Below are 25,337 nucleotides of genomic sequence, written 5' to 3'. Positions count from 1 at the left end.
TTTGCAATACTGATAAAGCTTAATAACTGAGCTAGATTTAGCTTAATAACCATCAACAAGCATAGCTGTGTCCCCCTCTGGAATATGCCTTATATAATCTTGGAATATCTTAAAACTATACTTCAGTTCCAGAAACAAAACGAAAAAGGCTTTCAAACTTGTGCTGCTCTGTGTTTTATGCTCTAGTTTTCTCTCATTCTCAACATAATATTTAAATAGAATTCCACCTTCATTTGTTGAAAAATTTTACATCCCACCTGTGCTTCAGAAGTCAAGGTTGTTAACGGTTCAGAACCATTGCAACACAATATACAGCAATCCACAGTTGAGAACCATATCATAAATAAAAACGTTAGTGTAAAAACCAAGACCACAATGACAGTTGCAAAGGAGCCAGCAGAGGTAAAATAACAGCATACCAAAATGAGGAAATATTCAGCCTGATGCCTTTTGGAACAGTCATGACTCTTAACAATAACTGTTGAAAACAGTAGGGAAGAAGCTCACTTGGTAAGGCGTTCGGGGTCACTGCAGAAAAGGCCCTACACCTGGTGTCTGCTAAGTGTGCCTCACTATTTTGAGCAAGTCCTTGAATGGTTACTGGAATACAGAGTGAGGTTTATTAAGAAGAAAGGGATCCTTAGGTCCCAAGCCATTTAGAGTTTTAAAGGTTAACACCAACACTTTTAATTGAGCCCAGAAACTGAACTGGCAACCGGTGCATGTCACACAAAACTGGCCTGAATAAGACACAGGGTCTCGCTGGCTTATTGCATTGTTGTAAGTTCCTAATGCTCTTCAAGGGCAGCCCCACATAGAGTGCATTTAAGTCAGGGATGCCCAAACCCTTTTCAAATAGGGCCAAATTTGATGACGTGAACATGCGTGAGGGCTGACCAGAGTTGTTGAACTTTTTTTTTTACAATTTTACCCCAAAGTTTTTAGGATTGAGGTTTACCCCAAAGTTGTTGAACTTTTTTAAGGATTTAACCAAAACTTGTTCAGCTTTTTTAAGGATTGAAGTTCTTGAGCTTTTTTTACAATTTTATGCCCCAGGACATATATTGCCATGGGGGCCGGATTAGGCCCCCGAAACAGACTTTGGACATGCCTGATTTAAGTAATCTAGAGTCCAAGTCCAAGGCCAGCCGAAGCTGGAGGAAGCCAAAAGCTAGGTACATGAAAGCGTTGGATTCATGGAGCCTCCAGAATCTGTTCAGTTGCCTCTTTTACAAATGCTCCTTAAACCTTGGAGAGTTTTGTTCCCCGCTTTTTCCAACGGTATGATATATATCAAACATCATAATTCACAACAGAGAAACATAAGAGACACAACAAATTGGTGTCTTCTGGTTCCTGACTATATCTGGGGGAGCACAGTTGAGTCCTTGTTACCTTAAATTCCTGTTTTAGGGAGGAGAACAAACTAAGTTGCCAGAAGATGGGGAGCCAAGCCTTTCAACACTACCCCATGGTTTCCTCCCTAGCTCGCTCGCTCGCTCTCTAACCCCCAACCCCCTCTTAGGGTTTCATTTGATACTGTGCTAGATAGAAAATAGCCTGGGGCAGGGCAGTAATTGTGATGAAATTTCAGGCGGGTGGGTAGGAATGAGATTGGGGATTGGTTCAGTTCCACCCATTCATTCTATGCTTTTAAAATGCTACGCCGTATGCATGCTTTGTAAATATTCAGCAGTGGTGAAGCAATCCTGACACTCGGGTCTGCCACTGCCATGCCAGGATTTGGCTCATAACATGATCCCCGAATTGTGTGGTGGCATTTTGTCCCTGCATATGGAATGGATGAGATTGTCGCTTCGGGGGAAGGGGCGGCAAGTTGGACAACCATTGCCTAAACTTTGTGCTAGATTACAGTTGTGAAAACCCTGCCGTCCTGCCTCTTTCTTTCTTTCTCTCTCTCTCTCTCTCTCTCTCTCTCTCTCTCTCTCTCTCTCTCTCTCTCTTTCTCTTTCCCATGTTAATTTGGCCATTTGCCACTGGGTGGCCCACACTGACACAGACTGAGCCCTAAGCCCTGCACTTTACCATGGTACCTCAGGATGCGAACAGGATCCGTTCCAGAGCCCCGTTCACATCCTGAATAGAACATAAGATGCGACTGCTCGTTTGTGCGGGTCGCGTTTCGCTGCTACCGCGCATGCGCGTGACGTCATTTTGACCATCTGCGCATGCGCTAGCAGTGAAACCCAGAAGTAACACGCTCAGTTATGTTGCCTTAAGTTTTGGGGTTGTTGTTTATATGAATTATATTACTTCCTCTTGACTTACCCTCATGAATTTGTACCCATCTTACCAGGGTCCCCTTCCTGACAACACACACACACACACACACACACAATTTTTCTTCCCAAAAGAGTGTCTGTGGACTTTGAATGGAGAGGCACTTGTGTTTATAATGCTTGAGGGCATATTAAGCCTTGGCATTTCCACACATAAACATAATTAATATAGGCCCCGGTCACATTGAGTAATGGTCAATTAAACCTGTTTCAGCCCCTCCTCCTGTTGGTATCTATGAAAGATGAAAACCCAGCTGTTAAGAGCCCAGGGAAATGCAGTTGCTAAAGGTACCCTTTCGATTTTATGGTATATTTTGTTAAATCGTTGCCTGCAGATTGAAGATCTACCAAAGTTTTCATATTGTTATCATGTTAAATATAGCTGGCATCTGAAATCCTTGCATGCTCCGAGCTTCATGAATCTGTGCTCATCATTGTAGAGCGTGGATAGGCAAACGAAGGCCCGGGGGCCGGATCCGGCCCAATCTCCTTCTAAATCCGGCCCGCAGACGGCCCGGAAACCAGTGTGTTTTTACATGAGTAGAATGTCTGCTTTTATTTAAAATGCATCTCTGGGTTATTTGTGGGGCATAGAAATTCGTTCATTTCCCCCCCTTCAAAATATAGTCCGTCCCCCCACAAGATCTTAGGGACAGTGGACCCTGCTGAAAAGGTTTCCTGACCCCTGTTGTAGAGTTTTGAGTTTCTTCCGATGGCAGGAAAGATTTGGGCTGATCTTGCTCCTGTTGCATTTGCATGGAATAAGAGAGGGGAGGCTGATCTTTTACCCACTACCTTAGGTGGTGGTGGAGGAGGCTAAAACAATGTATGTTGAATTCTGAGGAAGCCCATGAGGGAATGAGAAATGGATCAGTTAATTTGTTTTCTCCCCTCACTAAAAAGATTTTCATTTACCGGCTAATGTAAGATCAAGACTGAAGTGTGTACACACAGCTTGAGTGATTACATGCCTCTGAGTGTTCTCTTTCAATTCATATTTCTTTGCTGTAGAATTTGGAAACTTTATAGACAAATGAATGTATATTTGTTTGGGGCACTTGTTGGCAAATGTTGCCATGCACTTTTGCACCAGAAGCAGAACGTTGCAACCACTCTTAGGGACCTTTTGAAGAAGGCGGTCGGTGCAATTTTGTTTTTGTTTCCCTTGGAAAGGCACAAATGCAACCTTTGCAAAGATACTCCATTCAAACCACCCGCCAACAAGCAGTTGAGCGGTATATAGTAGCCTTTGTTCAGAGTGAGAGAGCAGCGCTCAAAGCAGTTACTGCTCCAAAACTTGTGTTTGAGCCAATTTGGTAAACGCCAAAATCTGTAAATTGCCAATTTGGGGCAATTCTTCCCCCCCACCCCAGCACTCCTGCAGTATCCTGACACATTACCACCTTCTGTGATGAGAGGAAAGAAAGAAACTGTGAATTATTGCTTGAGACACTTCCAGTAGCTAGGCTCAGGACTGCCACAGTCTCCATAGGCTAACTTGAAAAACCAGTTTTGTACTGAAGACTTTTAAAAAACATTTTTCTTTATATACAAAGCCTTTTTTTTTAAAGGAACCTGTTTGGCATGGAACAAAATGTTGGAGAACTATTGTTACTGAGCTAGCATTTCTTGATATGCTAGCGGACTAGAGGCTTTCTTAAAATAAAACAAAAATCTGTTAATTGTTTTGATTGCTTTCCCCTCTCTTCTTCTGTAGTTTGTGTGCCTGAATGACTCCTACACTGTGCCTTGTATTCTTGCAGAAAGTAGCATCTGGATCGGCATGACAGGACTGCTCTCTGGCCTTTGACCTAGCTTTGCTTCTGGCATTAACTGTTTCAGAGGGTTAATAGTAGGTTTAGCTTGACGCTGAACCCTTGCTCATATTGACGCCATTTTCTCTTCAGATGGCCCCTTTGAGTAGAAGGGGGTGGGTGGGGGGAAGGAGGGTACTTTTAACAAGCAGGCGAATTGTGATATTCATGTGACTCACTAGTTGGCCTGCCTCGAGTTTTTTTTTGCTTTCTTACTGCTTTAAAACTAGTAGAAGAGGGTTTTTCTGTACTCCATGCAACACCATGATAAATCCTGTTGTTGAGAGGTGTTTTGCCAAAAGAATAGTACTGAGCTTTGTATAACAAGAGATTTGTTAGACAGAAATATTCACAGTTTTTTTATTTTAAAGGATTGTGGTCCAGGCATTCAGGGAAAGCATGGGGATTAGACTGCAAAGTGGGTGTAAATAAAGATGAATGAATCCCTAAATAAAATTATCCCTCTTGGCCCTGTAGTGTTGAAGAAACCATCTTGACCACCTGGATTTATTTGAACTTAAATGTTGAGAGTGACACACAGGAATGTCTGATCCTGTTATCACTTGCCCATCCCTTCTGCTGATTGACTGTTACCCAGTGTTTGAACGTAACTTGTGCTGTTTGAACTTCATGTGTTTCCAAGAGGTAAATTTGAAGCTGATATATAGGTTCAGGGATTATGCATTCAACCTGACTTAAAGTTCTTAAAGGGTGTTTTCCAGGCAGAATCAATAGCATCAGGGATGGGGATAGGAATGGCTTTTGCCATTTTCTCTTGCATGGATTGTTAAAAGCTTGCTACCATGCCACAGGGTCTCTTCTTACTTCCCTCTGCTGGATGGAATGTGAAAATAGCTTTCTGATTTACTGATGGACAATTCAACTAACCCTCTTGATGCTTTGTTTTGAGGAAGTCCACTGTAGGCCGCTTTAATGACAGAATAGCAGTTTTTTTAAAGAAGTTGAAGAAAATGTTTTAAAAATTGGGCTGATCTGCATACACACAAAGGGACGCGGGTGGCGCTGTGGGTTAAACCACTTGCTGATCAGAAGGTCAGTGGTTCGAATCCGCGCAACAGGGTGAGCTCCCGTTTCTTGGTCCCTGCTCCTGCCAACCTAGCAGTTTGAAAGCACGTCAAGTGCAAGTAGATAAATAGGTACTGCTCCAGCGGGAAGGTAAACGGCGTTTCCGTGTGCTGCTCTGGTTCACCAGAAGCGGCTTAGTCATGCTGGCCACATGACCCGGAAGCTGTACGCCCAGTAAAGCGAGATGAGCGCCGCAACCCCAGAGTCGGCCATGACTGGACCAAATGGTCAGGGGTCCCTTTACCTTTACACACACACACACACACACACACACACACACACACACACTATCTCAGCAGTGCAAGAAATTCTCCAGGCGTGTTTTGTGACTCGTGCAGATCCAATTGAGACCACATGGAGATCTCTGGATGCTAGGTTGGCTACAGACATCTCCATCTGACTGGCCCTTCCAGCTCTCTGAAGAGCCTGTTTATTGCATCTATATCCCACCTTTTTCTCTAAGGAGTACATGGTTCACCCCCTCCTCAATTATTCCCTACAATGACCCTGTGAGGTAGGTTAAGAGGATGTAACTGGCTCATGGTCACCCAGTGCACTTCACGACTGAGTGGGGATTTGAACCCTGATCTGCCAGGTCCTGTCTGACACTCTAACCCAGGGGTCAGCAAGGTTTATCTTGCCTGGGCCGGATTGGTCCCATGGAGATCCCTCTATGGGCCGGATCGTGCACGTGCTTGCGATTTTCAGCACCTGCATGTGCGCAGATGTGATTTTTGGTACTGTGGAAGTCCCCGTGCCATGCTGCACCAGTAGCTCAGTTCGGGGGGCGGCTCGGGGGCCGGGCAAACATCCTCCGTGGGCCTCTTCTGGTCCATGGGCCTTAGGTTGCTGACCACTACACCACACTGGCTTCCTACAGTACTTCTGCTATGGGGTGGGGTGGGGCAGCTCTATGAATTAAGTAGGTAAATAAACAGGGGGAAAGCAAAATGTCAGAGAAGGATCTGAAATGTTTTTAGCTTGAATTTTCAGTTTGAAGCTTGAATTCATTTTATTCTAGATGGTTATATTTGAAGTTTTATCGTGTTGTAAACGGCTTTGAGGTTTTTCCCCTTTAAAATATAAAGCAATATTGAAATGAAATCAGTAATAACAACAATAATAATAACAATTCCCACCACAGAGGGGGGAAAGGGCGCTCCTGGACATTGCATTGTGGCGACCAGGCTTAAGGGGCCGTTTGGCGATCAGCTTATATATCTGAGTTTCTGCATCCGAGTGCCTTAGATGGCATCGTATCGTTGACATTAGAGGAACCCCTGTGATTGTTCACTAATCTTACAGGTGACCATTGCTAACCATTGTTTTTAAAACCCACTTCTGGGCTAGCTTTTGTTCACCCACGTCTCCTTGGACCACCTCTCTTTCAGGTGCTGCACTTCTACTGTGACACCTGCTCTGTCCCCATCTGCCGGGAGTGCAGCATGGGACGTCACGTGGGCCACAGTTTTATCTACCTCCAAGATGCTCTGCAGGACTCCAGAACTCTTACCATCCAGCTACTAGCCGATGCTCAACAGGGTCGCCAGGCCATTCAGGTAAATGTACCGTTATACCTCATGTTACGTCTGCTTCATGTTACGTCCTGCGGCGGCCCGGAAGTACCGGAAAGGGTTGCTTCCTGGTTTTGCCGCTCACACATGCGCAGGAGCGCAAAAGGACGTCAAGCGCATGCGCAGAAGCGGCGAATCGCAACCCACATGTGCACAGACGCGCCGCTGCGGGTTGCGCTCTTTTCATGTTGTGAACGAACCTCTGGAACAGATCCCGTTCGCAACCAGAGGTACCACTGTACAAGCCGCATGGCGGGCTGCAGATATTGTGGCTGTTCCTTGAACACCCAGCGGCCAATTTCTATAATCAACTGCAAGTAATAGTTGTCTAATCCAGAGGTTTTCAACCTTTTTGAGTCCACGGCTCCCTTAACCACCTACATTCTTTCTGCGGCACCCCTGTGGGGCTCAGGAGCCCAGTTACGTCACCCCTTGCCTGCAGAGCTGGCAGCCTCTCACCCTTTTTCGAACACCCTCCCTTGTGGAGTGTTCCCACAGCCTCCACTCCTTTCCCTTCTCCTTGGGAGTCCTCCAGGTATCTGCTGCTGCAGCCTGTGGTCTCTGAGCTGCCCCCCTGCCCCAAAGAGAGGTGCCTCCTCCTCACACTGCCCCACAGGGGCCTGGGACTTGTCTGTCCATTCCAGTGGTGTAGGGGTTGAGAGCGGTGGACTTGTAATCCGGTGAACCGGGTTCGCTTCCCCGCTCCTCCACGTGCAGCTGCTGGGTGACCTTGGGCCAGTCACACTTCTCTGAAGTCTCTCAGCCCCACTCACCTCACAGTGTGTTTGTTGTGGGGGAGGAAGGGAAAAGGAGAATGTTAGCCGCTTTGAGACTCCTTAGGGTAGCAATAAAGCGGGATATCAAGTCCAAACTCCTCTTCTTCTTCATTCCCAACAGCAAGGGCTGGTGGACTGGCTGGCTGGGCTTCTGCTCCTGGCAACCAGTACCCCCTGGCCAGCCCCAGAGGCACCATTTGCCTGCGGAGCTTGTAGCCAGGGCTGCAGCAGCAAATAACTGTGCAAGCCGTTGGGAGGAAGAGACATGAGAAGGCATCAGAAGAGGGAGGGAAGGAAAGAAGGCCAGAGGCCAGTGTTGCCCGTGGCACCCCAACCATCATTCGAAGCACCCCAGGGTGCCACGTCACACTGCTTGAAAACCACTGGGCTAATTATTAGGGAAGAAGGGCTGAATATAAATACAATAAACAAACAAACAAATATTAGGATTAAGGCCTCAAGTCTGGTATGCCATAACTTCTTTTCCATCTGAAAAAATGGCACAAAGCTTTATATTATGTTACAAGGTATGGGGAGTAGTGTTTCTGGGCACTTCTCTTTCTGCCATAAACTGATGCCACAAAACAAGTTAAACAGGTATAGCTCACCTCTCCAGAAACACTTTCTTACTTTATATGGGTGGTATTGCTCTGGTTCTTCCATCTGGAATGCAAGGGGCATTATTTCCTGGATCTTTGGTATTCAAAGAAGCACTATAAATGACTTGGAATGATACTTAAAAGTAGTGTATTTCAAACCGTTTTCAGGAGGAAAAGGCACTCTCACTAAATAGCACCACCTGGTGGCACTAGAGCTCATAAAAATCAACTTTTAAATTGATTTTTGCTGATTTAAAAGTTATGGGAATGTGAAGGTTCCATTTAAAAAAAATGTAATGGAGAGAAGACCTTATCTTTAATCGTGGTGCTGCATTTTCAGAGAAGAATGGTTTAAAACAATGAATGGCATTAGCTTGCAGAAACTTGGTTGCAAATTATCACAGTGTCACTTGGGAAACCTCAAATGTTTATAAATTCAGCTTAATACTAACTGGCCCAGTTCTGATATGCTAAACTATTGATAAAGGTAAAGGGACCCCTGAACATTTGTCCAGTCGTGACCGACTCTGGAGTTGCGGCGCTCATCCAAGGGAGCTGGTCATGTGGCCAGCATGACCAAGCCACTTCTGGCAAACCAGAGCAGCGCACGGAAACGCCGTTTACCTTCCCGCCGGAGTGGTAACTATTTATCTACTTGCACTTTGACGTGCTTTCGAACTGTGAGGTTGGCAGGAGCAGGGACCGAGCAACGGGAGCTCACCCCGTTGCGGGGATTCGAACCGCTGACCTTCTGATCAGCAAGCCCTAGGCTCTGTGGTTTAACCCACAGCGCCACCTGCGTCCCTATGCTAAACCATGGTTTGGTATTATTTTGCTTGAACTAACCACAGTTAAGAGTAAACCAGAGTTTCCCAAGTTTGAGTATAATAGGAAACTGTGCTGTGCTTTATTCAAAACTGAAGAAGCGGATGTTTTCAATTTCTTTCCCTCAAGTACTGAGGTAGAAGGGAGGGGGGGGAGGAATAAGTCTTAAGGTTTGCCATTCCCATAATGTTCAGCTGGGTCAGCAAGTAGGCAGTTAGAGAAGAATCTGTGCATTCCCAATCCAGGAGAGGCTATGACAGCAGCTATTGTGTCAGTTCCTAGTGAGAAGTTATTTTAAGGTTTTATTTTCACTTGAGCAACGAGCCCATTGTATTCCATCGGCAAACTCTAACCTCAACATGAAATAAACATAAAAACCTGGCCTGGAGGTTGATCTGTGGCTGATTTGCCCCCAACCCTGCGTGTTTCAATGTCTCTTAAATCACAGTGACTTGGTTTATACATGCAGCCAGGTGGATTGCTCAGCTGGTTAAAAGTATGGTGCTGATAACGCCAAGGTTGCAGGTTTGATCCCCGTATGGGTCAGCTACATATTCCTGCTCTGGACTTCGATGATCCTCGGGGTCCTTTTAGCCTATAATTCCATGATTTGTACCAGGGTTTGTGCCAGGATGGAGGTAAAGATTTACACGTTTAAACACTACCCTACATGCAGAAGTAAGGCATGCAAGGGAGAATGTTAGCATGCCAAGGGAATGGTTCAGCCTAGCTTTCTACATGCAAGAAGTTTTGTCCTCCACTCCCCATGTAACGCTCTCCAAAGTGAAGCCAGACTGGTGTCGACACTTGACATCGTTCAAATGCGAGGTTAAGAATTTCCTCCTCTTCCAGACATTTGATACAATAAGATCCGTTTGGGTCTTATGTTGGTGTGCTGTAGGTAAGGTTTTGCTTTCCCTGCGAAGGCTGCTATTTAATGTGTTTGATTTGTTGCTAAATTGCTGACAGTTTTTAAGCAATTCTGTATGGTTTTTAAACGTTATTGCGAGTCTCCTAGAAGCTGCACTTTATTATGAGACACACATTCATTCATTTACTGCGCAAGGCAACATTAAAACATGTGCCTTCTTGCTTTTCATCTTGACATGGTATGCACAGGAAACCTCTTGCTGCATTTATAGATGACGGTGCCTATACAGTGGTACCTCGGGTTACATACGCTTCAGGTTACAGGCTCTGCTAACCCAGAAATATTACCTCAGGTTAAGAACTTTGCTTCAGGATAAGAACAGAAATTGTGCTCCAGCGGCAGCAGGAGGCCCCATTAGCTAAAGTGGTGCTTCAGGTTAAGAACAGTTTCAGGTTAAGAACGGACTTCCAGAACGAATTAAGTACTTAACCCGAGGTACCACTGTATTTGAAAAACAGGCGAGAGCAGGGGTGCCCAAACTTTTTTCAAAGAGGGCCAGATTTGATGAAATGAAGATGCGTGAGGGTGAGCTTTTTTTAGGATTGAAGTTGTTGAGCATTTTTTACAATTTTACCCCAAAGTTCCAAAGTTGTTGAGCTTTTTTACTGCCGCGGGAGCCGGATTAGGCCCCTGAAATGGACTTTGGACATGCCTGGGCTAGAGGGAAAGAGATCTGCCACATTGCTTGCAAGTGGCCAGCCCTTTGTACTTATAGCAGCAGCACTGTTGCTAGTTGCTGTATATCAATGAGGAGACTTCAGGGGGAAGGGATCTGAAAAAAGGCTTCTTGGAAAACCCCATAACTCTCCTCCTGATGGAGCCTTTTAAAAGAAAGCCTTGATCCTTGGAATGGTGGCGGTGCATTTTCTGCTTCACTTTTGCGACAAAGGCCAGCGCTTAGTTGCTCAATGGGCCCTCTGGATAAGAGAAATGAAACGAACATGCGGAATTTCCATTTTTGTAAAGAAACATCTGCAAGGGGGAAGAGCACACCGAATGCTGCTGCTGGTGGCTTACGCACCAACTCTCTGCAACTGGGAAGTTTTCATGGAGAGATCTTATCTCTTTTGTTGCAAAACTATATCTGTAAATAGATATGTTGCTGCCCCAATAAATCACTCTCTTTGGAAAAAATTCTCCCCTTAAACAATAGAAGCCCCAAGGGTACGAACTTGTAGGTTTTCAACCCTTTCCCCCCCTCAGGTGAATTCTACTTATCTACCTTTGTTAAGCATGCGTTGCTCATAAATCTAAAGCTTAAATTTATAATAATCAAAGGAACAAATGTCAGCGTAGCTGCATCTTCCTCACTGGTGTTAGTAGTAAAATGACTAGGGCTAATTTTCCCGATCCTGAAGCTGCTAAATAGGAGCATGCAAATATTATAATCTTTGCTGAAGGTGGCATCAGGCTTAGAGTGTGAATGTTCAAATTAGTGCTAGTACCTAATTAACCTGAAACCACCAATCGCTTCTTAGAAGGTTAATATTAGATGCCTGACTTAAGAATGCACTATATAAGCACACGGTTTGCTTGCTGCGCTGTAAACCCACCCAGAGTGGCTGCGGAAACCCAGCTAGATGGGCGGAGTATAAATAATAAAATTATTATTATTACTTTATTGTTCTCTCTTTTGGATGGGGGCAGCGGGAGGCAAACATTGCACTGAGCTCATGCTCTCTTTGTTGCTTAAATAGTTCAGTGCACTTGGAGCATTGCTGAGTGATGGCTATTACTTGGGGGGGACGGACGACAACCAAGGATCAGCAAACTTTTCCAGCAGTGGGCCAGTCCTCTGTCCTTCAGACCTTGTGGGGGGCCAGACTATATTTTGAAAAAAATAATGAACGAATTCCTATTCCCCACAAATAACCCAGAGATGCATTTTAAATAAAATGACACATTCTACTCATGTAAAAACAAACTGATTCCCGGACCATCCACGGGCCAGATTTAGAAGGCGATTTGGTCGGATCCAGCCCCCGGGCCTTAGTTTGCCTACCCACGGTTTATATCCTGTCTTGTCTACCAAAGAGCTTATGGTCCTCCTCTCTTTTCCTTTATCCTCACAACAGCCCTGTGAAGTAGGCTAGGCTGAGAAGTAACGACTGGACCAAGGTCACCCAGAGAGAGCTTCATGTCTCGGTGGGGATTTGAACCCAGGTCTCTCCGCCAGCCCTATTCTGGCACCCGAACCGCTCTACTGGTTTTCAAATCACTTCTGAAAAGGAAGGAAGGGAAAGTGCATTATGTCCAGGAGATCAAGAAGCCTTCCATTTGTCAAAATGATGGTGGTCTTGTAAGCTGATGTAGTATTGGCCCAGGGGTGTTCCTTAAGAAATATTGAAGAGCCAATTCTCAATTTTAAACCCCTTGCTGCTATTGAGTTGGAGGGGGGTGAGGAGGATGACAGCAGGAGATAGAGGGCTGCAAGACATGTTAAAGCCTGGGTCTAAAAAACCCACTGAATTAGACTAATGGCGCCCTATTTGTACTCTCCCCCCCCCTTCTACAATTCCTCTTTAAAAAAGTGAAGAAGAATCTACAGTGGTACCTCAGGTTACATACGCTTCAGGTTACAGACTCCGCTAACCCATAAATAGTACCTCAGGTTAAGAACTGCTCCAGGATGAGAACAGAAATTGCGCAGCAGCAGCGGGAGGTCCCATTAGCTAAAGTGGTGCTTCAGGTTAAGAATGGACCGCCAGAACGAATTAAATTCTTAACCCGAGGTACCACTGTGCAAACATCCCAAAGAAGTGAGACTTTCGGGTTTTGACAGTGCGCTTTCTACTAGCTTCTTGCTGGCGGATCGTGTGTAGCTGCTTGCTGTGTGTGTGTTGAATTGGAGAGAGCTAGCCTGGCCCGGTCATGGGTAGAAGCTCCCTCCCTCTTCCATTGAAAAACCTGATGGTTATCTTGGTCAAGTCTTGAACACACTAACCTTGAACTTTTTGCCCCATGCTGTGGGAATTGGTGATGTATTGGTCACTTTCTGCTTCAGTTCTAGAAGAGTTGTATTGCATGAGAAATCCACGGTTGCTACTATTGAATCACATTGACTTAAAAGTTATTTTTTCCTTTCTCTCCCTCTTGCTTTTTAGCTCAGCATTGAGCAGGCCCAAGCTGTAGCAGAACAAGTTGAGATGAAGGCAAAAATGGTACAATCTGAAGTGAAAGCAGTGACATCTAGACACAAGAAGGCCCTAGAAGAAAGGGAGTGTGAGCTGCTATGGAAGGTAAAAAAGAAAGAAAAAAGACAAGAGGGCATGCCATCTGGTTCATGAACCACAATGGCACACTTTATTGTCCCTTGGCAAATGGGATGGGGCATTCCCTGCTGATCTGTGTCTTGTTTAAACAGCTGGTTCTCTTGTTTGTCTTCACAATAAACATGTGTTATGGTTACCCATCTATAAAAGGAACAAGAAAAAAAGTTCTGTGAAAGAGTAGCCGAATTCAGACAAAGCACTAAACTATGGTGCCATGCCAACATTGCTGGACTACAGGTTCCATCGTTCCTGAGCATTGCCTGTGCTTGCTGGGGCTGATGGGAGTTGTAGTCCAAAGCAACTTCTGGAAGGGCACCATGTTGCCTGCACCTGTATTAAACACAGGTTAGTATTGCAGGAATGATGCTAGCCTTGCCCTGGTGAATGAGCTGACCTACTTCTCTTCTGTCATCCAGATCTTGGCAAACTCTGACTGATCTCAACTGTTCATGGAAACCAGCCAGTTGCATAAACCGTAGTTTGACGTTGTCTTGTTTCCACTAACAGTAATTTAGATGCAGCTCTGATTTGTTAAGGTTTGGATGACCCAGCAAGTTGTGGCTAATTTCAGATGGAAGTGAAACTTTCTGAACTCTGTGTGGCTGTGCTGAAGGAGGAGAGGGCCTGGGAGAAGCTGGGTTCATTCATGCAAAGCTAAACCATGGTTTTAATGTTCCATCTGAACCAGCCTATTCTCTGCTTGACTGACCAAATTGGCTATCATCCAGTCCTTGATAAGTTAAACACAAGAAGTATATAGAGCTATAACCCGCCGCCCCCAGTGTGAAATGTACTTTAGTTTTTACAGCAAATTCTGAACACTACAAAGCCATGTATTCTTGCCACAGACATCACAATGTCACACGTGCCACCCCTACCTCGGAACTTGAATTCTGGTGGCACCAGACATCAGGTTCCGAGGTCTCGCAAGGCCTCAGACGGCATCTCTGACGTGTCTCGAGGCCTCAGATAAGACTTCTGGTGCTTTAAGAGGCTGAGCACCCACAACAAACTTTTTGTGGGTGCTCAGAGCCCCCTATAGTTGGCGCCCCTGGGCTGTATATAGGTGATTTTCCTGATTATGGTGACTTCAGGCAGGTAGGAGGGTAATTTTACCCCAACCCAACTTTAGAATGTCTTCCTCTTTCCCTAAATACACAGCATGCTAGGTATATCTTTGTGGTAACATATCTAACATGTTACGTCTTAACTAGGGCAACATCTAATATGTTGCCCCAGTTAAGATGTTACACATAATAGACATAAATGTAATCTGAGAGTGTGCCCATCTCGTCCTTTTCTCTCAAGTACCTAAGCTTTCACATCTACATGAGGGGGTAGTTTTAATGGGACAATATAGATATTTTTGAGTGTCTGGGGGCGGGAATGCCACAAACATTCAGCAACCCCCTAAACATTTTCCTCACCGTCATGCCTACCATTATTGCAGAGAAAGAGATGATTTCTGTTAACTGAGATGCATTTGTCAACACAGCACAATTCTGTGTCTCCAGTCGCCCCGACACAAAATGTAAGCAGAGTGGATCCTATTGAAATCTAATCAAAAAGTTTTATACAGCCTAGATAAGGTGATGATCCAAGGAATATGGGGGCCAAAAAGTAAATCTGCAAGTTTAGATCTTCAGGAAATAGATGGAGCCCTGTTTGAGGCTTCAGAGGAGGCCTCAGACCCAGACATGACCAAAGGCAACATGAAAACCCACAAAGGTGGGAAAGTGGCTGCCATAATGGAGGAGGACAGAGACTCAGAGGAGAACATTAATAAAATAAGGTAGGCCCTGACCTTGGACCAAAGAGCAGCCCTAGCTCTATTTGAGCAGAAATTCGACATGCTTTCTAACAAACTTGTCAGATACTTCTCAAACAGCGTACGAATTGTGTCTCTGTGTTACCTTCGTTTTAGGTGGAGAAAATCCGCCAAGTGAAAGCCAAGTCCCTCTACCTGCAGGTTGAGAAACTGCGCCAGAATCTAAACAAGTTGGACAACACCATCAGCGCAGTGCAGCAGGTCCTTGAGGAAGGTCGGAGCATGGATATCCTCCTGGCTCGCGACCGGATGCTTGCTCAGGTGCAGGAGCTGAAGAACGTCCGAGGCTTCCTGCAGCCCCAAGAGGACGACAGGGTCATGTTCACTCCTCCTGATCAGGCATTGTATATGGCCATCAAGTCTATGGGGTTTGTCAGCAGCGGGGCCTTCGCTCCTCTGACCAAAGCCACTGGAGAAGGTCTCAAGCGTGCACTGCAGGGCAAAGTGGCCTCTTTCACAGTGATAGGCTATGACCACGACGGGGAGACGCGTCTTTCTGGGGGAGACATGATCTCTGCCGTGGTCATGGGGCCCGATGGAAATCTCTTTGGGGCAGATATTAGCGACCAGCAGAACGGAACCTACATCGTCAATTACAGGCCGCAGATGGAAGGGGAGCACCTGATTTCCGTCATGATGTGCAACCAGCACATAGAAAACAGCCCGTTCAAAGTCACCGTCAAGTCAGGGCGCAGCTATGTTGGCATCGGGCTCCCGGGGCTCTGTTTTGCCAGCGAGGGGGATAGCGAGGGCAAGCTGTGCCGCCCCTGGGGCGTCAGCGTAGATAAGGAAGGCTACATCATCGTTGCCGACCGCAGCAACAACCGCATCCAGGTCTTTAAGCCTTGCGGCGCCTTCCACCACAAGTTTGGCACCTTGGGCTCCAGGCCCGGCCAGTTCGACAGGCCTGCCGGCGTGGCCTCCGACTCCTCGCGGCGGATTGTCGTGGCCGACAAGGACAATCATCGCATCCAAATCTTCACCTTTGACGGCCAGTTCATTCTGAAGTTTGGAGAGAAAGGAACCAAGAACGGGCAGTTCAATTACCCGTGGGATGTGGCGGTGAACTCCGAGGGCAAAATCCTGGTGTCCGACACGAGGAACCATCGGGTTCAGCTCTTTGGGCCTGACGGAGTGTTCCTGAACAAGTACGGTTTTGAAGGGGCACTCTGGAAGCACTTTGATTCCCCGAGAGGAGTGACGTTCAATCACGAAGGCCACCTGGTCGTGACGGATTTCAACAATCACCGTCTCCTGGTCATACACCCCGACTGTCAGTCGGCCCGCTTCCTTGGCTCCGAAGGCACAAGCAATGGCCAGTTTCTGCGCCCACAAGGTGTGGCCGTGGACCAGGAAGGCCGAATCATTGTGGCAGATTCCAGGAACCACCGCGTGCAGATATTTGAGCCGAATGGCAGCTTTTTATGCAAATTTGGCACTCAGGGAAGTGGCTTTGGTCAGATGGACCGTCCTTCAGGTATAACAGTCACCCCAGATGGCATGATTGTTGTGGTTGACTTTGGAAACAATCGCATACTCGTCTTCTGATCTGTCTTTAATCTATACTTAAGAAGAAAACTGTCTCAGGGAAAATCCTTTTAAGAAAATACACAAACACACACACACACACACAAATTGCAACGTTAGTTTCAAACCTACCTCATCTTTAATTTTTTTTATAGATGAATGTACTTTTATCTACCTCATTATATTTGTGTTCCTTTTACCTCCACAGTATACACAGTGCAGCATAAAATTAAACTACTACTTCTCCCCACCCCACCCCCAAATGTGGGAGCATTCATGGTTTCGTGCACACTAGCTGGTTTGGGCAGCAAATCCTGTAGACTCTGCCGAAAAGGCACACACTCTCATCTTTAAAAAGAAGAAAGAAAGAAAATCGGTAGTTTTTAGGTATTTTTAATTTTGTTGTTCTGATCATACTGTGGGGAGTTGTTTTGTTTTATGGCGGCGGTGAAGGGGTCCTGTTTTTAGATGCTGCTGCAGCAGAGAACTTGTTCCTTGTTCTCCTTTATTTTCTTTTTAATACCTCAGTGCATTTGACATACTGTTCAGCGTTAAGAGAGTCGTCGTTTCCAAAAGGCTTTGGTCCTTTTTTGCAAGTGGGATGGGGTTCCCTGGGCCAGGGAGGAAAGCCCAGGTTCTTCTTCATTGATATTTGCTGTTTTGCATGTATTATTATTTTTTTGTAAAAGAAAAATGCAGTAACCCCACAACACAAAAGGAAGCTGCTTAGGAAAATGCACAAGGCGTTATGAATATGTTTAGCTTCTCTTTATTTGGTGGCTTTGGACACTGGTCCAAAGACGCAGGTGGTAAATGTCCTCCCTGTATGTGGAACCTCTGGGAGCAGCCTTCCTTTCCCTCCTCACTGCTGGGCAAGCTGCTCTCCAAACCTGGAAACGTTTAGAAGTTTTACCTCCAAGGCAGCATGAGGAGGTGCTGCCTGGGTGTGTGGGGGAAGCCTCGAGAGAAAGTGGCTTCTGTCAAAATCCCTGGATCGTAGCTTTGGTGCCACTTATTCTCGAAAGGTGCGCGAGGGCTTCCTTTTGACCGTGTGTTTCGTCTCATAGCCTTTCTCTCCCCCCCCGCAGTTCTTTATAAAAAGATATATTTTTGTCTGTGCGCTCTCTCTCTCTAGATATAGACATAGCTCTCTGTTACAATACACATGGAAAGGCAATGAGTCAAATGCTTGGGCCGAATGTTCTGTTTTGAAGGCATGCGCTGGGAGAATTTACTTTTTAGAAACCAAGCCTAGTTCGTGCCTCTAGACATTTATAATTGTTCAGATGTAAACAACGGAAATTTAGAGATTCAGGGTGTTTCAGTCGCACCTGGGTGAAGGAAAAGAGACTGCAGTAACGAAATCTGAGCTTTTCATAAAGCTCCCCTTCTTGGAAATTCATCCTGCCAGGACACCCATGTATCACCCTCTCTCAGGGACAAGATAGTGTACAGAAAGAGAACCACCCTAAAACCTACCTCATTTGTTCCAGCGCCAAAGAATGCCATGTGAAATGGGGTGTAGTATCTTAAACCAAAACCACGAGTTCCTTGAATTTAATCAGCCACAGAATTTAGCACTGAGAGAGGAAGCTCCAGATTTCAGGTTTAGTACCGAACCATAGGAATGCAATTCCTCCATGTTGTCCTGTTAAACTTTCCAGTTCTCACCTTAACACTGTACATTCCTCTATACAGATATTTGGGAGCAAGCCTCATTGGCCACCGTGGGGCTTACTCTTGAGCAAGTGTGTGGTGGGATTGTAGCTATTCCCTTTGCTAAGGTTATCTCAGGAGACATATCTGTCCTGTTTTGTTTGTGTCTCGACTAGAATCCTAGTTGGAAATCCAAAATATTAATAAGGTGGATGTTTCTGGCATAGTGACGAGACTTTGTAGTTTTTTTGTATCTATCCTTCGTTATTACTGAGGAAGAAATAAGCTGTACTGATGTCACATGAAGGCTGAAATGTGGTCCAGTTAATGTATACGAATGCTCTACCATATGCCCATTATTGGCAATTTTTTTAAAAAAATTAAATTAAAATTTTCTAGGGATTTCAGTACTAACAAAGTTGTTGTGAGTTGCACTTTGCGTATTTTCTTAGAAACTAACTTTTAGAAACAGGAAGCTTGAGTTTTGTCTTTCTATTGAACCGCAGCCCACAAAATGCAGAAAACTTGCATCCCTTCCCCCAGCAAATTTGAATGGTCCAGGAAGAATGTAGAATTGGTGAGTGTCTGAACTCTAATGTTTCTAATAGGTTTAATCAGGTTAGTTCGAAACATTGCCTTTCCTTTTAGCCAATACCAGCATCTCTGAAGAGAGTGCACCACAGCCTGTTAGGATACTGGGTTGTTTTTTCAAAAAAGAGCTGTGATAGTTTAAAGTGGGAAACTGTTCTCTACAGTCACTGAGAACCATCACATCCTTGGCAGTGAAATTCACTTTGGTTCTCATTTCCTCCCCTCCTCGTTTGTAGTGGGCCTGATGTTGTGACGTCTGAGGATGGCCACACACTACATAGGTGGTTAGTTGCAAAGCATAGTTTAGTGGAGATGGGGGCATGGACTAAGCAATCTGTCAGTGGCACTGTAACCACAACTGTACATTTTGTGCCACCTCTTCAAGAATCCCTTGCATCATGCTTGGAAGGTTTTCTGCCCCCTCTGTGTACACCAAAATACCATGTTTTCGTCTGGAAAAGGGTAATCTGTGTGCTTTTAATAGAAGACTTGCCATTTAACTGCTCATCACATTACGCCAGAAATTGTTGTCTAAATTGGAGGTGTGTTGGTTCCATGCAGTGTCACTGGAGATTTCAAGCTTGATTTCGTGCTTCACGTGAGGCCGGCGTATGACGTTCAAAGGCATTGCAGATTAGAGCATTTTACTTGGGACTCAAGTTGAGAAGTAAGGTTAGCCTGATCTAGCTACCAAAGATAACTGGTTAAAAAGCTTTAATTTTAGAGTTGGCAGAATCCCATGTGTGTGTGTCTGTAAGGCAAGTGTTTGTCTTCCTTCTGTTGATGTTACCCTATTTGCTTTTGGGTGGGCTTCTCTTAAAATAAGCTACTCTTTTGTTGAGTAAAAGTTCTCTGTGCTGTGCCATCCCATTTTGCTGTGTAAAACTGTTATGTAGCGGAATAGTGTTTTGAGCTTTGTGACTTTTGTATGTTATTTGCTGCACAAGCTTGGAGAAGCCAGAAATCTCTTTACTTGTAGGAAAGAAATGGTGTGTCATTCTTCCATAAATACACTACTTCTACTGGTGGATCGAGATATCCGCAGTTTGGCACAAAGAAAACCGGGGTGTGGTGGGGGGAAGCATCTGATAAACACGTTCAGCTTGCATATCTAAATGTTTTATTTTTAAAATGCTGCTGTTTGGCTACCCTGAGTGACTCCTGTCAGTAACTGCAGTTGGTGTAGTGCTAAGCACATGTTACCTCACCTAAAGTATTCGTGTACTTCTGACATAGGAGTGTTTATAACGCTATGAAGCTAAGTAGTGTAATAATACAGGAAACATTTAATGCCAACATAAAATGCCCCTTAGGGGTTTGGGTTTTTATTGGGTATATAAGTGACAGGATTTAAACTCCATCTGTTTGCATGTTCATGGGCTTCATACAGCAATCCAGACACAGGACTGAAGTACAAAGCAGGGCTACCAAAAAGTGCGCAAGCTACAAGCTACAAACATGTGCTTTGTATAAGTCTTCTGAGATAATAAACCTGGTTTAGGCAAAATATGTTTTTTAAATGCTTTCTAAATTTTGTGCACTAAACACTTGAATTTGAGCTGTTATAAATTGCAACTCCGCCCCCCCCGTCCCAAATGCATTCTGCATCAAATTATCGCTACGCTCCTGATTAAGCTTTATGAATCAAATACTCTGCTAAATAGTCTTTTTAGTTGATGCTGAAAGCCCAGTAGGAAGTCATGGTGCTGAGCAGCAGTACTTCAGGTGGCAAACTTTGGTACCCTTAAGTATAACTTATTTGGGGAAACCATCAAAGGAATACTATAAGTGGAGGTTGCCATGGAGACCTAAAATATATTAAAAATATGTTCTCCCTAAACCTAATGAGATCTGGGATCACGGGGGACATTTCCTTATGGCATTGCAAGAGATTGGTGTGGCCTGTTTTAGTTAGTTAAGCCAATATTAATTTATTAAAGAGGAGAGGTCTCTGCTTGATTTTAGCCATATCTCAAGATTTCTTTTGAAGATCAGGAGATTCCTATGTTTAGTTCTGATTTAAATTAAGAAGTGCCAAAGCATTTTTTGTGTGGAGTTGTGTTTTGTGTGTGTGTGTTTTGTTGTTTTTTTACGTAAGTATATCCAAAGGTGCCAAAAGGTAATAGGGTATAAAAAAGTAAGAAAAGATGATGTTTAGACATACACACAGTTTGGACTGTAAAAAGTTAACACTGGTACTTGCGTTAGACAAACACTGTTTTTGGTCCTTGAGTACTCAGGAAACCAGCAGAACCCAGTTTGCTGTGGTACTAGATGCCTAAAAAAGTAGAATTTAAAGTTCTACCTCACTTTGATGAAAGAAGCACAGTATCTACCTCAAATTTAGCACCAGAATGTCATAGAAGAAAATGGTTTTCCACCACGAGGAGAAAAGGGATTGACCACAAAGAGCATTAAAACCGGGTGGTACAACCCCCACCCCACCCCGATGGCCACACTTAAAAGTATAAGAGACACTTTGGAAATCTCAGGCAAAAAACTGATAACCCTTCGCCATTAACTGGTCTTTATAAGTCACAATCCCTCCCCATCTTTCAGTATTAAGACACAGTGGACTGGTCAGTAAATTGGGTCTTGCGTAGTTCTTGTGATTGCTGGTCTCTTTGCTAGAGGGAAAAACCCTGTTTGCTGATATCTACCGTCAGTTTGTTAGAAAACAATCTTGTGGAGACCTGATACGCCTGCCAGGAAAACTCTCATTATCCGTTGAGAATGTATGAAAGGAAGTAATATTCTCCTACATTTCAAAATGATTATATGTGACAGGACGGGAATGAGATTGTGGGTTATTCTGTTAATTTTTGGAACAGGACATTTTGGCAGTGTTACGATGCTCACACCAAAGGTAGCTTAGACTGGACTGTCTCTTCCATTGTTTTCCATATTTAACAGCAAAGCTAGAATAGAAGCACACAATGGATTGCTGTGATTGTATCTCCTAAATCTTTGCCTCTTCCTCTGTCTTTCTTATAAGTGGGATTGGAGAAATGAGACTTGGATAATGACTCCAGTGGGTACAGACCATCACTAGAGATCATGCTATGTTGACCTTGGTAAGATTGGGATGGTATTGGTTCTCTTCTCCTCCTCCCCCCTTCCCCATCATTGTTTAACCAGTAATGGTTCTTCAGGAAGAATTTTTTTTTAAGAAAGCTTTGTTGTACCTGCATGGTCTTAGACCTCTTCAATGATTGTATCAACGTACAAACTCAGGTTGCCTTTTAATTTTGTTTGTAGCTCCTTTGTCAAGAGAGCTTTGGTGACTGAATGTTAAGTGTATGTAGTAGAATAGATGGCGTTCTTTAAGCCGCCAAACTAGAAAAATTCTTTTGTAGCGTTACAGAATATTTCTCAAGTCTATGTAGATTCTTTCCCAGGGGGAGCTTCTTGGTTTTAGTCTCTTCCCCTTATGACATTTTTTAAAAATAGTTAATGTGCGCAAAGTCACCCAAGCTTGTGGGGGGTGACTCTTCTTACTGTATGTGATATTTTCTTGTATTGTGCCTCACCTGTTGTGCATCTATTTAGATGGTGGTACATTTCTAAACAGTTAAGGCACTGGTCCTTGATTAAAAAAAAAAATGTCCAGTGTTTTTTTCTATGCCTGAACACAAAGTGGGTGGTCTAAGACCAAAGAGAATGGGGGGGGGACACACCCTCTGCAGACTAAATTCTTCCATTGGCTATATAGTACAACTTGATCTTTGTGAATCAAAGTTGCTCAGTCAAGAAATTTAATTTTAGGACAGTCCTATGATCCCTTTAAAAGGCACCCCAGGGTCCGTAGGATAGAGATTTCACTCTCAGCTCGAGAAGGAGGCCTTACCTTTGAATTGCAAACCTTCCTGTTGTGGGTGCAAAAACCACTGGTGCTATTACATACTGTGGGTGGCTTTGGATATATGGGATTCAACACCCCCCTCCCTGAATGAGAGCAGGGAAGTAAGCCAGTCCTAGAGCCGGTTGCTTTTTAGTAAGTCTCTGCTGTCCACTTCCAGGTAAGCAGCCTAGCTAAAGTCCCACAATACAAATATGGGCATTGTGTATAGCTTGATTTGGTCGAGACCATTTTTTCCTTCCTTCAGCTGAAGCCCTGTATCTTTTTAAGATTCGGTCAGCTGGTGTTCTGAACTCCAAAGTTGCAGAGCACAGCAGAACAGGTGAGGCACAAGCTTTGTTTAAACGGGCTAAAAAAATAAAGTTAGAACTTGCGTGTTTTTAATGGAGGCTTCTGAATGTATCTTTGTGGTCCATGGAGAAGGCTGAAGGATGTAGCAAGGGGACAATGTATCAGCTACTGGCAGCCTTAAAACAAAGTCATTCTCTCTCTGGACTTTAAAATGTTTCTATGCAGTTTATTTTATTTTTGTTTAATCAAATAAATGTGAGGTTCACTTCAATTGTGGTTTGTCTTCCATTTCTCCCCACCCCAATTTCAAATGCATGTATACCAAAAACCAACAAGGATAGTGTTAGCTTCACATCAGCCCTCTAACTCCTGGAATTCATATGGACTCAACGCTGGAAAGCAGGTTAGCCTATTACTTGCTACCTCTTGCTAACAGCCTACTCTTGAAGAACTGATGTTTTTCTTCCAGTTAATGTGCTTTAATGCATCCTCTATAGGAAAAGCCCTGCACTTCTATGATAGAAAGTGTTTTACCAGCAGACACCCCAATGTGGTGGGGTATTCAGCTAGCTGCAGTTACAGTTTGGTCATACCATAACTTAATCCTCCTGAATACAACAAGGCAATGCTAACAGAGCAGAGCTAACACCTTGATCTGTGTGGGCTCATACCATACATACAAGGTAAACCTACTTAGGCATGCAGCAAAAGCATGAAAAGGTGTATTTCATACCTCCTAAGTAGATGGGGGGAAAGGGCTACTCTATACATACAGTGCAGCCAAATCTTTTACGATCTGTATGTTTGCTCTGTATCTTTTAATTTACAGCATCACAAGCGCCAAGCCAGGCAAGAGACAAGCAGAACAAATGCTGGAGAAAGGGATAAAATGAATCTACAGTATGGTGGGTTTTTTTTTTGTTTGTTTTAATTAAAAATTCAAACCAACACACTTCAGAACATCATATGCAGGTACCACAAATGTTTATATATATATATAATTACAAAATTTCCAAGTGGTCCCTCAAAGGGCCAATTTTCACCACCGCTTCTTCACTTCCTCTGAGCAGAGGTGAATGCAGGCATTTGAATAGGCTGGACCAGGTGTGTTGGCTGAAACACAGGCTTCTTCCGCATCTCAGAGAGCATTTTCACTGTAGGAAGAAGCTGGTTTCTTTTGATGATCTGCAGTGCCAGCTGTGTGTTTCCTAGAAAACAATTTCAGACTTAAAATATAGATTTTGTGTTAAACTCTATAAATAGCAGCCTTCCACAGAGTTAGGGAAGCGAGCACCACAGACGAGCCTTTCTGCCAGGCGAATATAATTCAAGGTGCTTGGGCTGTGGTAGGGGTTCTGAAAGTCACACAAGACTCCTAAACCTTATGGCTTCACGTAGAAGAAAGTCTGTAAAACATATCAAGAAATAGCAATGTACATTCATGCAATGTACATTCATGAAGAGTTGGGCTTGCAACTTACCATTCTGAAGTTCAAGGTATACAGCCAGCAAGATGGCCTCGGGTGGGATCTCTTTCGGATGAATCAGTGAGGCAGCCTTATACCAAAATAAAAACATAAAAAAGTTGAATTAATGTATGAAAGAAAGACTGTGGCTTAAATTATTGCAAATGCAAAAAAAACTTCGCTAGAGGCAGTGGCTGCCCGTCTTCTGAACGAAGCATTGCTTTGTCATTTGGGAGACAAAGGATTTTTCCAACTTAAAAATTCCTGGCGCCGATTCCTTTTTATGATTAAAAGTGTTGTTTTTCCACCCAGTCCATTGCAGGTTAACGTTTGGTTACCGTGGGTGAGAAAACGTTGTGCTTCGACAAGGAAAACTATCAGAACAACTTGTGGGACCATGACATTACAGTTTGTTGTATTTGGGTGGCTTCCCCTAGTGAAAATGCCACAATACTCACCTGGTGCAGGCACTTCCGTGCTTTGTCGTACTCGCTTCTCAAGCAGTAGGCGCTGCCAAGGTTGAACAGCATCATGGTCCGTGCAGATGTGACAGAACTGGGGTAACATTGTGGGGTTTGCTTGCCAGCTTACAAAAGATGCAAAAACACATTACTTGTCAAGATGAAGAATTAAATTTAAGATTGTTTGCAATTACCAGTGGCCAATGGCCCAGTCTGCACAAATGAATGAGCTCCTGGCTAAGAGATCACAACCTGGTCTACCCTAGTTGTTCTGCTGCAACACTGAGGGAAGTTGTAGCTTGATTTAGCTTAGTGTGTCATCCAAAATGAGACTCCTGGATTAGCTGTCATAGATAAACCATGAACCATAAGCCACAGGGGAAAAAACGCCTTTGTTATATATATATAACTGCTGAGAGCTAAACCTCAAGTCTGGGTTTGGATGACAAGTTGCAGCACAGCAGAACTACTGGGGAGAAGT

At 44.3% G+C, this 25,337-nt stretch overlaps 2 protein-coding genes across 8 annotated transcripts in view; one reads left to right on the top strand and one right to left on the bottom strand.

The window, feature by feature from the left end:
• TRIM71 (tripartite motif containing 71) overlaps nucleotides 1-21,945 on the top strand; it is a 56,141-nt gene extending 34,196 nt beyond the window's left edge. The window contains exons 2-4 of the mRNA XM_083467946.1: nucleotides 6,592-6,759; nucleotides 13,010-13,144; nucleotides 15,102-21,945. Coding sequence (XP_083324072.1) covers nucleotides 6,592-6,759; nucleotides 13,010-13,144; nucleotides 15,102-16,553 — 1,755 coding nt within the window. The 3' untranslated portion in view covers nucleotides 16,554-21,945. The remainder of the gene's footprint in view (nucleotides 1-6,591; nucleotides 6,760-13,009; nucleotides 13,145-15,101) is intronic.
• Nucleotides 21,946-23,134: 1,189 nt separating this feature from the next.
• The window catches only part of CNOT10 (CCR4-NOT transcription complex subunit 10), a 44,978-nt gene continuing 42,775 nt past the window's right edge, over nucleotides 23,135-25,337 (bottom strand). For 4 of the 7 annotated variants that reach the window (XM_083468114.1, XM_083468117.1, XM_083468116.1 and 1 more), the window contains exons 17-19: nucleotides 24,854-24,981; nucleotides 24,411-24,486; nucleotides 23,897-24,137 (exon numbers count right to left, since the gene is read on the bottom strand). In XM_083468114.1, the coding sequence (XP_083324240.1) occupies nucleotides 23,983-24,137; nucleotides 24,411-24,486; nucleotides 24,854-24,981 (359 nt within the window). In that variant the 3' untranslated portion in view covers nucleotides 23,897-23,982. Of the gene's footprint in view, nucleotides 24,138-24,410; nucleotides 24,487-24,853; nucleotides 24,982-25,337 lie in introns of all 7 variants that reach the window. The other 3 variants (XM_083468115.1, XM_083468119.1, XM_083468118.1) reach the window with 1 other exon arrangement.

The sequence above is a fragment of the Podarcis liolepis genome, assembly GCF_965112155.1.
Source record: "Podarcis liolepis genome assembly, chromosome: 12".
NCBI classification, from domain to species: Eukaryota; Metazoa; Chordata; class Lepidosauria; order Squamata; family Lacertidae; genus Podarcis; species Podarcis liolepis.
The sequence above is the reverse complement of the archived record's forward strand: the minus strand, read 5'-3'. Positions and strand labels throughout refer to the sequence as shown.